Source organism: Xyrauchen texanus, chromosome 22 (genome assembly GCF_025860055.1).
Source record: "Xyrauchen texanus isolate HMW12.3.18 chromosome 22, RBS_HiC_50CHRs, whole genome shotgun sequence".
NCBI lineage: Eukaryota > Metazoa > Chordata > Actinopteri > Cypriniformes > Catostomidae > Xyrauchen > Xyrauchen texanus.
The window spans coordinates 1,287,656-1,302,655 of record NC_068297.1 but is presented as its reverse complement, the minus strand read 5'-3'; the positions used below and the strand labels follow the sequence as shown (position 1 = coordinate 1,302,655).

Sequence of the window (15,000 nt, the reverse complement as noted above, 5' to 3'; positions counted from 1 at the left end):
ACAATTCAATTTCTTAACTTATATAACCAATATATTAACCTGTAAAAAGGGTCCATAGGATTAACTGTCATATTTATAACATTAATTAGCATTTCTGTTTTTGCATTCTCTTAATCGTCCCGTGACATCACTCAAGGCACTCTTAAGGTAAGATTTACACTTTTACTTTTTGGTCCTACAAATGGTAACACTTTCTAGGAATCCCATATTTATAATGTATTGTAAAGGCATTGTATTATAAGTCTGTGACGAGGAGGAGGAGGGCGGAGCCGGCCCCCAATCGGGCCAATCCGCTGAGGAGAGGGATAAGGCTGAGCTGGATGCGGCAGTTTGGAAGAGAGAGAGCCACACGCAGCTGCCGCGTGTGTATTTGTTTGTCTTTTTCATTAAACATTATTTTGATGGTTCGTCCGGTTCCCGCCGCCTCCTTGCCCAACCTTAACTTTTTAGATTGGCACCGAAGCAAAGAGAAGGAGGAGGGATGCGCTGTCGTGGAGTCCTTGCCACTACCATATGCCCAAAGGAGCAGCCACGGTTGTCCACTGGGGTACGGAAGAGTTGCTGATGGCTGCCTGGCGTGCGCGAGGGGAGGAAGGGCTCACTGTTAGCCACCTGGAACGGTAGAGCCACTGCCAGGGCGGACAGGCTCACTACCGGCCGCCAGAATGCGAAGGGGTGTTCCATCCACTAGGGGTCGGAGGACTCGCTCCGGTCCACTTGGGGAGGAATGGCTGTCGTCCACCAGAGGGTGGAGGAGTGGTCGAGGACCAAGCGACGGCGTCTCGGGGAACCGGCGAGCATTTCTTTTTCCCTCTCCTCTTGCTCTCTCGCTGTCGCTCCGCCTTGCCCTTTCACTCTCCTCTTTTCCCTTCCTTTGTCTCCCTCCCTGACAGGAGCGACCGAAGGGAATGTGACAAATAATGGGAATGTTGGGAAATGTATTGTTTCACAAGCCTGTTGCAAAAGAGTTTTTTATTATTATTATTATTATTATATTTTAACGTCCTGCTCAGTCTGACACAGCAACGTTGGCATAATGGCATGAGTTTGGGGCGAGGCTAATTGTTTACACAACCAATGGCAGACAAGGAGAGTGTTCGGGGAAACCTGTTTGTAAACAGCCACTGTAGATTACACACTTCACCTTCAATTGTGACCAATAACCATTCAATCTTGTCTTGATTATTTAATTTACACGGCATAAAAATCAGAAATTCCTGAGTTTCCCCACTACTAATAATGGCATTTGTGGTGGCGTTCATGTGCGCTCATTTTCTCATTTCATTGTGACATGAAGGCAGCAGTAATTCAGGCCCAGTTTTGCTCGTTTATTCTCACCCCTCAACATAACTTCTGATTTAATGCTGCAGCACGCAGACAGTGAAGGCACTCTCTTAGTGGACATAGAGCGCCGTTCCATGCCGCCTGCCGCCGTCAGCTTCTCCCTGAGCACAAATCCGGTTGATCTAAAGGCCATCATACCTGTAATCGTGCAGAACGGTCAAGAAGATCTCGAATCTAGCACCAGCTCGCTGGATGTCCCCTCGGAAAAGAGGCTTGACGGAGAGGAGAAAGTGAGATCGAAGAACTCAGAGGACTGGCTGGAAGGAGAGAACGCAGAAGAGGATGTTCTGATGGGGGTTGATCAGGTAGCTGACTTTGCCACTTCAGTGTTGGCCGCCATCACCTGCTGGCAGTATAGAGCTTTGCTTTCCGATCAGATCACAACGGTGAGGCTCTCGTGTCACGTTCACTATTTCCTGTCTGTAACCCCGCGGCCGCCGCCGCGCTATTCGTCTAACCTGTCAGTCAAGTTCGCATCTGCTGCATGCTGAGACTGAACTCTGCTTGTGCACCTCACACTTCTGATGCTCAAATGCTCCTGATGTTTAATCGCATGAATCATTGCATGGACTAAAATCTGCATGCATGGGCACTTATCCTCAATAAGCTCTGCTTAGTGTGCACTTGGCATGTCTTTGAAATTTTGCATGTGAATTGGTGTCATATTTGTTTTAGAGTTCTCAACTGGTGGTTTGTGAACCATAAATGGGCTGCAGGCCTGTTTTGATACTGTCCTGAAGAAAAACACTGATTTACAGGTTTCACAACAATCAGCAAATTGAACTGCACATTATACAGACAATATATATATACAAGATAAACTCAATATAAATGGTGCAATATAGCGGACAGTACAGAAACAGAAGTGTAGATATAATCATATTGTGCTTTTTAAAACGTTTATATTTGAGGGCAGATGCTTCAATAAGAATCATTTTGATTCAGTATGTGCTCCTAATGTAATTTGCTATAATGCATCGTTTACAGTTTACAATGTCATGCTAGGGTTGTTATGGTGTTTTACGGGTAAGATCCCATGCATAGTAATACAACAGTCGGGTTCTCAAAGTGTGTTTGTACTCGGTGCCACAATGGGATTTTTTGATTGAAGTTTGAATTCAAAGGGAAATTTCACTGTCAAATTTGGGGGGTGAAGGTCGGATGGCTTGCCTTCCGTAATTAAATGAAACGAAGGTTCCCGTTTTTATTGTTTTTGTCTATGATAGTGCTCAAAAGCAATTTCAGAAGGTCAGTTGTGTGTGGAAAAACATTGAAATGCACTGATGCTTTTAAATGAATTGCAAATATTTAGAAAAGGTTGAAATATCGCTCAGCTGGTGGAGTAAAGAGCCCTCAAAACAAATGACAGGAGGCCACTGTCGACCTTCTGTGACCACAGTCACTCAGTACCGCTATACGGCTGTTCAATTCCTGTAATTTGCTGAATTGTGGTCACACAGGACAGAGATGAAAGTCGGGTTAATCTGCAGAACTGGCCAATGAACAGGAGCCACCAGACTCCCTCAGAAGATAAGCCTGAGGATAATTTGAGTCTTGTTGGACAGGTAACAGTAACACCCAGTTACAAATAGGGCTGGGTATCGAGTTCGATACATTTTAGGCACCGACCGAATTGCCTCTAAACAATCGAGTATCAAAAAATGTCTTGTCGTTCTGTACCAAATTTCGATACCTAAGGGGTTAATCTCGTCAAAGTCAGTGATAAGCATATAGCACACTAGATGTGCCCAAATCTAAAAGTGCCTGTGATTGGCTGTGTTTAGGCATCAAGGAAAAACACTAGTTTACACCGGTTATGCCCAGTGATGCGGCTATAGTGTGTATGTGTCTCAAACCCCACACATGTGAAAGATGTGGAAAAGATCAAAAGTGTGGCTACATTTCACCAGGCTCGATGCCAACAGCGCGCAATGCAATATTTGTGACAAGATAATTGCTGCCAAGACCGGCAACACGACTAATCTGAATAAACTTAAGAGCAGAAAGTTGCTCCGTCTTCGACTGCAAGAAGACTGAGCCGCTGTCCTGCCACAGAGCTTCCTTCAACATGCCCACCTCACGAGACCTCATCCAAAACTGCTGATGAATGCAGCGGCGCTATGACTGGGACTGGTAAGGTTAACGTTTAGCAAACAAACCAACAAACAAAATCGGCTAACTTGTAATGGTACATGCTTGTGTACTTGTTCAATTAACGTTTCTGTGTGCGGTAACAAAGTCCTATAAACTTGGACCTACCTAACGTTAGATATTATTTGGATGTATGGCTATAGATAGCTAGCTAAATTTATGCTAAAAATGCTTTATGGTTGACAGTAACTGATCAAGTTTAACTCACATTAAACTAGTTATCTTAAACCGTACTTATGCTTAGGGTTGGCTGAATTAACAGTTTAGCATTCTTGTTTTGTTTTTTTCCTCTTCATGTTAATGTTATAGCCTCTGCCGACCCTGGCATGAAGAGACAAGAAGGCTCAGGAGAGCCTTTGAGTCTGTAAAAAAAATTCAACAAACTGAAAAAATAAAACCACATTTTTTTTTGAGGTAATGTTTGTAATCTTGTTCAAATGGATTTCATAATATTGGCATCGGAAAAGTATCGTTTAGGAACCGGTATCGAAGTCAATATATCATATAGAAATGTTTTGAACGATACCCAGCCCTAGTTATAAAACTTTCATAGTGGCTCATCCACCCAAGTGATCTCAACAAAGGTGCTGAATCTGTAAAAGCATTAAGATTCTTCACTCGTGATCTGCTTTGGCAGTCAATAGCTATTGATTGCATGGAATCGATCAATTGATTCCACCTCTGATGCCCAAAATGCGTTCTATGTACACTCAGAAGGCTTCGGGATACTGCCAATACCTGTGATAATTTTCTGGCATGAGAAAAGAAACATTGCTGAACAGGAATTCTTCATGCGAGAGCTTAAATTCTCATTATCTAACCAACCACTCGTTTTATCTCAAATTCTCATTTTGTATTAGCTCTCTCCATAACTCTAATTATGCTTTTTTTTTTCTCCAAATATATATTTTGAGATTTTGCCATTTTTAAATGCAGACTGATCTCACAGAGAATACGTAAACAGTAGGTTGACGTTTCTTTAGCTAAAATCTGGATATGGAGTGGTGGTGGCGTAGTGGACTAAAGCACATAACTGGTAATCAGAAGGTCGCTGGTTTGATCCCCACAGCCACCACCATTGTGTCCTTGAGCAAGACACTTAATCCAAGTTGCTCCGGGGGGATTGTCCCTGTAATAAGTGCACTGTAAGTCGCTTTGGATAAAAGCGTCTGCCGAATGCATAAATGTAAATGTAAAATCGTTCTGTGCTTACCGAAATTCGAACTGCCCTCAGTGGCTAAGCGATAAGTGTTGTTTGATATATGGACAAGTGTGAGGTTATGAAGTGAGTTGTTTTCAACGGAACAGGCAGAGAAGAGGAATGCATGTTTTTTTAAACTGTACTCCCCAACCCAAATCCCAAATCTAAACCTAAACCCAACTATCAGTGGAGTAAAAATTTAATGTTAGAGGGGAAAATGCAACCTTCGAATCGCTCATCACTGATTATGCGAACGCGATTACTTCCTGGTTTCACCACTGTATACAAACCTGGGTCTCCCACACTGCTGACATGACGCACCTCCGGTCGCTCCACAGGTGAAGCTTAACATGCTGGAGCCGATGCAAACATGTCTGATAGGAGATGGCGCTTGTCAGTATGTCAGCATAATGTGGCCAATCCTAGGCTACCGGAAGTATCGGAAATAACAGGCCGACCTCCCGTGTGACCATGTTGTTTTATTGACTGTGTAAAGGAAGACATTATTAGGGGAAGAGAGAGAAAGAATTGGTTAGAGGAACAATATCAGGTAGGTTCAAACCTGCATCTCTCAGATGAGCACCAAGGATAAACTTAATAGGACCAATGTATGCTAGTCACTAGACCACACCACCAACCATAAGATTTTAGTTTCCAATCTTCTCTAATTCTCTAACATGTGTAGTTGCATCTCAAAAGCATCACCCGTGTAGTAACAGGCAGATAAGCTCTTCACAAATCACACTAATGTGTTTTGGGCAAACTAAGGCAACTTATGTTCACTTACACGCACATTCTTGCATGCATCCACATGTCATGTTGAGAGTAGCTGTGAAAAGTGAATGCTAAATCCATCTTAGCATAAGGTTGCACATGTACATATTGTCCTGATAAACTGCAGGAATGGTGCTATGCTAAGCATTTACTGATATTGGCTAATTGTAAATCAGTGTAGAGGAAAACAAGGACTGAAAATACAAATTGCAGTTGTCTCTTAAATCTAGATACTGCATATTACACTCATCATTTCTGACTGGTCACTTTGCCAATTAGGAAATATTGAATAAGCTTATCTTTTATATCCTATTTGCTACAATAACATAATGCTTCTTGCAGTAATATCTCATTACAATCCATTTTCCACTTTTTAGAGTTCTGCTGGGCAAAACAGTCCACAGATGGTCTCCTCTCCAGGAGTGAACCAATCACTGAACTATCCAGAGACACATGGGAAAATAACTTCTAGATGCCACACAGATCCAGAGATAGTGGACCTCCTCAATGGAGGAAGAGAAACTGAAGAGGAAATGGAGGACTGTGTTGGTTTCTCAACCCATGTTGGACTTGAAATACAAGTAAGAGAAGAGGAAGAGAAGACTCCATCCGGCAGGGACCTCCTAAAAGGTACAGAAGACATGGAGGTAGACAAGGGAGTTCCAGCACCTTATTGCCTCTTGCCTTCATCCGTGCTTTACGATGCAAGTAAGGTCTCTGAGCAGTTTACCTGTAGCCTCTCACGAAAAAGCAGCCTGGGAGCAGATAGATCATGTGACTTGGGCTGCCCATCTTCTCGGTCAGAAAGTAGAAGGAGCAGTATGCTCAGCTGTAGCACAGAGCCGCAGGAGAAAGACAAAGCCGAAGATTTGGGAAGGTCCACGCCAGAACCGTCAATGGAGACAGTTCCAGAAAGCCCTTTCAAACCAGACCAAAGACCTCAAAGGATACAAGATACCCTCAACAAAATGGACCGAATGCTCATCCATAAGATTAGACGTTATTATGAACACGCAGAGCACCAGGACGCCAGCTTTGCTGTTAAACGAAGAGAAAGTCTCTCGTACATTCCTGCAGGACTAGTCCGCAATCTGAGTCAACACCTCAATGACCTTACGCCAGATGAAGATGTGGTTTTACACAGGAGAGCGTCTACGATCACACGGCCAACCTCATGGGATGTTTTTAATTTGCCGGGCTTGGACAGCGACACAAAGTCCATAGTTAACAGCTCCAAGTTTCAAGCTCAGTATGGAGATGAAGATTTCCAGCCTGCAGCTAATATGGTTAAGGTGTGGCAAGACCAGGAAGTGGAGATGATTGGGGCTTTAAGACAACCTCAGGATTCTCTCAAAACTACAGAGAATTTCCAAATGTCTACACCTGATCAGAAGAAGAAAGCAGAAACCAGCAAAGCCAGCTCTGATAGTGGACTCGGAGAACCTCTTCTAATATTGGAAAAGGACAAGAGGCAAGAGTTTGAGACCTTTCCAAACCAAGCTCACATGTTCTACAAGCACAACAAAGTCAACCATGCTCCTCTACCCAAAATCATCTCATTGAGGTCTGCCAATGAGGAAGACCCCATCCTGCAAGAAATGGACAATATGAAAAATAAAGTGTTCCAGTTGGCTAGACAGTACAGTCAACGTATCAAAAACAACAGGCCTGTAGTAAAACAAAGGCCCAAGGTCTCGGGGAGCCATTTCATGCCCAAGAACTTGTCCTCTGTAATGGAGGAAAGACCTCCTGGGAAAGACAAAGGTGGGTGTAGGACCCAAATAGCCCATTATTTCATTTACATTTACATTTATGCATTTGGCAGACGCTTTTATCCAAAGCGACTTACAGTGCACTTATTACAGGGACAATCCCCCCGGAGCAACCTGGAGTTAAGTGCCTTGCTCAAGGACACAATGGTGGTGACTGTGGGGATCGAACCAGTGTCCTTCTGATTACCAGTTTACCAGTTATGTGGTTTAGACCACTACACCACCACCACTCTGTCTTGGAGAATGGTACAGCAAAACTTTTGGTAGCCTGTGGAGCGAAGCTTTCACAAGCCCTTGCATTTTTCCTCCATGTCCTTGTGATGCACCAACCCCTTTAAAATCAATCTTAAACTCTAGTTTGTAGGTAGCCTTAGAGCACTTGTATACTAGAGTTTATTCTGCATCTGAGGACCCTGCGAATGCATTGATTCATTGGGTATGGTGTGTCAGAATGATGGTGAGGGAAAATGCAAAGGTTTACGAAAGTGATGCTCCATCATGCAACCAAAAGTTGAGAACATTTCAACTTTTGCCACAATGCATTTTGACGTAGGCATCTGTTTATCAATGAGCATCTCAGAGAGCCGGGTCCAGTTGTGCTTTCAGAAATTCTAATATCTGTCAAATACCCCATTGGAGCCTTCTTAATGTGTTGGTGCCCTTATTTTTTTAAAACACACTCTTAACCACTGCTCTTTTGTGTGCAGGCATCCCTGACAGGATACTGTCACTGGACTTGAATGAGCAGGATGTTGTGCAGGACTCTAAGACTTCTAGTCCATCTTCCAGCCCCTGTTCTCCTGGAAGTCCTCAGTTGCCATACTTCTGCAAATTAAACATACTGATACCACAAAGTCCAGTACACTCTGAGAGCTTCCACTGGCCAGATGTCAAGGAGTTGCGCTCCAAATATAACCCAGAGACCGAACTCACTCCCTCCCATCCTTTGCCAGTCACCTGTAGCGGCTCTTATCCAGAGAGGATGCTGGACCATGGACTGGAGAAGTCCAGAGCTCCACGTACCTTGTCTTGTTCACCCCCCTTCTGCGACGTCACATTCCCGAGCCCTACAACCACAGATTCAACAACCTCTTCTAGCAAGACCCTTGTAAATGAAGGTCTTTCACTTTGTAGTTAGTTAGTTAGTTAGTTCTCTTGATCGTGTTCCGGGGGAACCACACACATGCACAACCGAATAGCTGCCATGACACTGGTCAAGCTACCCTGCCCAATGACAATAACTTCATTGTAGTTGAGGGCAAGTAGGACCATGCAAGAAAAGGGTGTTCTTGCAACAGAAAGAGTAGACCATGATGGACAGCAGAGCGAAAGACTTGGAAGTTCTGTGCATGGGTCGACGTAGGTCATCCACCCTTTTTGTTGAAAAACCTGAGAACGGTCAACACAGTTTGGTTAACAACCTTCGGGACAAATTTCAGAACCTGAGTTAGTTAGTTTCAGAACCTTAAATAGTTTTCAGGTACCATTCTGTGCTCTAAGATGTATGATGTTTGGCAACTGTTTTAGAGGAATAGCATGTGTTTAGTCTTGCGCAGGTACGCTTTTGGTGTCTTAAAATGCCTGTTGTGAGTTCTATGTCGCCCAAACCCGCTGGAAAAGTGATTCATGTGGACTTCAGAATGTATTGCGTTTATGTAAATATACAGTCGATTTTTTCCTACACTATTTTGCGTGTGCCACTTTGAACTGGCGATACGGAGACACGACTGCGGTACTGTAATTTCTTTTTAATTGCATTTTTCCTTTCAGTAATTTTGAAATAAGCCTCAAGGGAGAACTTACAATAGTTCAATGCACTGTAAGGAAAGTGGTAAGGTACAAATGATGCACAAATGACATTTACTTGGTACTGCAAAATTGGTTGCATTATCACATAAGAGCACTACAATATTACATGCAATTTACTTGTTTTTGTGCATTATGCCAAAGAGTTACTAGCGTATTTTGATATATTTGCATAACTGTTTGTATTTGAGCACTAACCAGCGGAATGAGGGTTACCTCATAAAGACGTCATTACACTCTAATGAGATAAATGGACATTTATAATCAGATCAAACCCAATCAATGGAAAAAACCTAAGCAGGAAGACTGATGTCATTATACTTGACGGACACCAAATGATTTGAGCAGCATAGCAATCTGCGTTTGGGAAAATAGTCGTTGATATTGCGATATATTGTAAGCTAGCTTTGTTTTTGTATTTTTGCCCATTGGTTATGGGACTTATCTCCATGCATGATGACACTGAAATCTTGTATATTTATCTTTATTTATTTGAAATGATGTAAATAACTCTAAAATAGTATGCACAATTCCTTTGTAAAAACAGCCCACTTATTTCAATTCATATTTTTCTCTCAGATTACATTAAACAGCTTTCAACACTATAATCATAATCATTTCTTCTTCTTGTCCTGTATGTATATTTTGTTCCACAATGTTCCTGTCATTTCTACTAACACACACACACACACACAGACAGACACACTCACACACACACACAGACAGACACACTCACAGACAGACACACTCACACAAACACACACACTCACAGACACACAGACAGACACACTCACACACACACTCACACACACACACTCACAGACAGACACACTCACACAAACACACACACTCACAGACACACACACACAGACAGACACACACACACGCACACAGACAGACACACACAGACACACTCACATACACACAGACAGACAGACACACTCACAACACACAGACAGACAGACACGCTCACAGACAGACAGACACAGACACACTCACATACACACAGACAGACAGACACACTCACAACACACAGACAGACAGACACGCTCACAGACAGACAGACACACTCACAACACACACACAGACAGACAGACACACTCACAACACACACACAGACAGACAGACACACTCACACACACAGACAGACACACACAGACACAAACACACTCACACACACAGACAGACAGACACACACAGACACACTCACATACACACAGACAGACAGACACACTCACAACACACAGACAGACAGACACGCTCACAGACAGACAGACACTCACAACACACACACAGACAGACAGACACACTCACAACACACACACACAGACACACTCACAACACACACACACACAGACACACTAACAACACACACAGACAGACAGACACACTAATAACACACACAGACAGACAGACACACTCACAACACACACAGACACACTCACAACACACACAAACAGACAGACAGACTCACAACACACAGACAGACAGACACACTCACAACACACACACAGACAGACACACTAACAACAACACACACACACACAGACAGACACACTAACAACACACACACACACAGACAGACACACTAACAACACACAGACAGACACACTCACAACACACACAAACAGACACACACTAACAACACACACAGACAGACAGACACACTCACAACACACACAGACAGACAGACACACTCACAACACACACAGACAGACAGACTCACAACAGACAGACACACACACTCTCACAAACACACAGACACACTCACAACACACACAAACAGACAGACAGACTCACAACACACACACACAGACACACTCACAACACACACACACAGACAGACAGACACACTAATAACACACACAGACAGACAGACACACTCACAACACACACAGACACACTCACAACACACACAGACACACTCACAACACACACAAACAGACACACTCACAACACACACACACAGACAGACAGACACACTCACAACACACACACACAGACAGACAGACAGACACACTCACAACACACACACACAGACAGACAGACACACTCACAACACACACAAACAGACAGACACACTCACAACACACACACACAGACAGACAGACACACTCACAACACACACAAACAGACAGACAGACAGACACACTCACAACACACACAAACAGACAGACAGACAGACACACTCACAACACACACACACAGACAGACAGACACACTCACAACACACACAAACAGACAGACAGACAGACACACTCACAACACACACACACAGACAGACAGACACACTCACAACACACACAGACACACTCACAACACACACAAACAGACACACTCACAACACACACACACAGACAGACAGACACACTCACAACACACACAGACAGACTCACAACACACACACACAGACACACTCACAACACACACACACAGACAGACAGACACACTCACAACACACACAGACACACTCACAACACACACAAACAGACAGACAGACTCACAACACACAGACAGACAGACACACTCACAACACACACACAGACAGACACACTAACAACAACACACACACACACAGACAGACACACTAACAACACACAGACAGACACACTCACAACACACACAAACAGACACACACTAACAACACACACAGACAGACACACTCACAACACAGACAGACAGACTCACAACAGACAGACACACACTCTCACAAACACACACAGACACACTCACAACACACACAAACAGACAGACAGACTCACAACACACACACACAGACACACTCACAACACACACACACAGACAGACAGACACACTAATAACACACACAGACAGACAGACACACTCACAACACACACAGACACACTCACAACACACACAAACAGACAGACAGACTCACAACACACAGACAGACAGACACACTCACAACACACACACAGACAGACACACTAACAACACACACACAGACAGACACACTCACAACACACACAAACAGACACACACTAACAACACACACACAGACAGACAGACACACTAACAACACACACAGACAGACAGACACACTCACAACACACACAGACAGACAGACTCACAACAGACAGACACACACACTCTCACAAGCACACACAGACACACTCACAACACACACAAACAGACAGACAGACTCACAACACACAGACAGACAGACACACTCACAACACACACACAGACAGACACACTAACAACACACACACACACAGACAGACACACTCACAACACACACAGACAGACACACACTAACAACACACACACAAACAGACAGACAGACAGACACACTAACAACACACACACAAACAGACAGACAGACAGACACACTAACAACACACACAGACAGACACACACTAACAACACACACACAAACAGACAGACAGACAGACACACTAACAACACACACAGACAGACAGACACTCACAACACACACACACACACACACACAGACAGACAAACACACACACTCACAACACACACACTCTCTCTCACACACAAACACGCACACAGACAGAAACACATACACACACTCACACACACACTGTCTCTCTCTCTCTGTATGTCATGATTTGGGGGTGTATTACAGTTTAAATAGTTTCTGCACTTTCTAATTAGTCTTGAGGACATCCCATAATAACATAACAGATGATGATGAATGACTTCTGTGGAAGAAAAGCAGCTTTAATTCTGGATTAAGGATTAAACACGCATTGTAGAAATGAATGAATAATGCACGTCATATGAATACATTACTGGAGTTTCACCGGTGTTCATCACACAATGCATTAGTGTATTTTTAATTCATACTTGATACTAAATAATGCATCATAACAACTTAAAATATTTATATTTGCTCCTTCATATTTGTAACCACATTTGTAATGCATAACCACGCAATTAAAAGCACACGATCATCTTGACATGCTAACAATGCATTATGTTCTTGCAATGGTGTAAACATGCATCACGACTCTTGCATGTATTTACAAGAATGTAGAACTAAATATAAGATGCATTATGAAAGCATTACATGCACCTATAAACTTTTACATATACTGGCTTCATGCAAATGGTACCAAAACGTATATAGTAATGTGTAACTGACTTGATTGCAATGCATATATATATATATATATGCATGTACTTTATACATTAAGATAAGTTTATGCCTTTATACACATCTAAATGTAACATCTAAATGATTGTTTGTGTATTAATGCATGACACGTGTCTTGAGCATTAGGAACTGATTTTGACATTGATGATTATGATGAAGTTGGACTCCTCCCTCCTGTTGAGCAGCTTTCAGATTGGGAGTCTCTCACTGAAGCTCGGATGTTGGAGTCATGATGAGGGACCAGAGCGACTCGGAGTAGAGGCGCGCGCACCCGACACCATCCGACTGCCAACGACCCCAGCGCACATCTCCCAGCGGAGGAACGTGTATCCCTGTGAGGATGGGTTGCGCGATATCAGGGTCTGGTTTGACACCGAGAGCACCGGAGAACAGAGACAGAGACACGGGGAATGAGGGTGAAGCTCCGGCGCATCTGAGCGAACATCAGATCCACATGATCAAAGACTCGTGGAGAGTTATCCAGGAGGATATCGCCAAAGTGGGAATCATCATGTTTGTCAGGTGAGAAGAATACCAGAGATGTTAAATCATTGCATGGGTCTCTTATTCTAGATGTCAGTTGTTAAATTGTAACCGAAGCATTTGATCGCACATTATAACTATTAAAGTTTAAAGAGACAGTACACCCAAAAATGAAAATTCTCTCATCATCTACTCATCCTCATCATGCCATCCCAGATGTGTTACTTTCTTTCTTTCTTGTTCTATGTAGAACACAAATGAAGATGTTTAGAAGAATATCTCAGCTCTGTAGGTCCATACAATGCAAGTGAATGGTGACCAGAATTCAGAAGGTCCTAAAAGCACATAAAGGCAGCATAAAAGTAATCCACAAGACTCCAGTGGTTTAATCCAAGAAAAATATGATAGGAGTGAGTGAGAAACAGATCAATATTTAAGTCGTTTTCTACTATAAATCTACACTTTCACTTTCACATAAGACTCCAGTGGTTTAATCCATGTCTTCAGAAGTGATATGATAGGTGTGGGTGAGAAACAGATCAATATTTAAGTCGTTTTCTACTATAAATCTACACTTTCACTTTCACATAAGACTCCAGTGGTTTAATCCATGTCTTCAGAAGTGATATGATAGGTGTGGGTGAGAAACAGATCAATATTTAAGTCGTTTTCTACTATAAATCTACACTTTCACTTTCACATAAGACTCCAGTGGTTTAATCCATGTCTTCAGAAGTGATATGATAGGTGTGGGTGAGAAACAGATCAATATTTAAGTCGTTTTCTACTATAAATCTACACTTTCACTTTCACATAAGACTCCAGTGGTTTAATCCATGTCTTCAGAAGAGATATGATAGGTGTGGGTGAGAAACAGATCAATATTTACATTTTTCACTATAAATATCCACCTTTGACTTGCACCAACCAGTAGGTGGCGATATGCAAGAAGATTGAGAATCGCCGAGAAACAAAAGAAGAAAGTGAAAGTGAATGTGGAGATTTATAGTGAAAAATGACTTAAATATTGATCTGTTTCTCACCCACACCTATCATATCACTTCTGAAGACATGGATTAAACCACTGGAGTCTTATGTGAAAGTGAAAGTGTAGATTTATAGTAGAAAATGACTTAAATATTGATCTGTTTCTCACTCACACCTATCACATCACTTCTGAAGACATGGATTAAACCACTGGAGTCTTATGTGAAAGTGAAAGTGTAGATTTATAGTAGAAAATGACTTAAATATTGATCTGTTTCTCACCCACACCTATCATATCACTTCTGAAGACATGGATTAAACCACTGGAATCTTATGTG

The 15,000-nt window shown here is 42.7% G+C and overlaps 2 protein-coding genes across 2 annotated transcripts in view; both read left to right on the top strand.

The window, feature by feature from the left end:
- LOC127662266 (pleckstrin homology domain-containing family G member 3-like) overlaps window positions 1–9,661 on the top strand; it is a 32,942-nt gene extending 23,281 nt beyond the window's left edge. Inside the window, exons 14-16 of the mRNA XM_052153397.1 lie at window positions 1,313–1,730; window positions 5,848–7,234; window positions 7,950–9,661. Coding sequence (XP_052009357.1) covers window positions 1,313–1,730; window positions 5,848–7,234; window positions 7,950–8,380 — 2,236 coding nt within the window. The 3' untranslated portion in view covers window positions 8,381–9,661. The remainder of the gene's footprint in view (window positions 1–1,312; window positions 1,731–5,847; window positions 7,235–7,949) is intronic.
- Window positions 9,662–13,458: 3,797 nt separating this feature from the next.
- Window positions 13,459–15,000, top strand: part of LOC127662265 (cytoglobin-2-like) — a 13,802-nt gene continuing 12,260 nt past the window's right edge. The window contains exon 1 of the mRNA XM_052153396.1: window positions 13,459–13,714. Within this exon, the coding sequence (XP_052009356.1) occupies window positions 13,533–13,714 (182 nt within the window). The 5' untranslated portion in view covers window positions 13,459–13,532. The remainder of the gene's footprint in view (window positions 13,715–15,000) is intronic.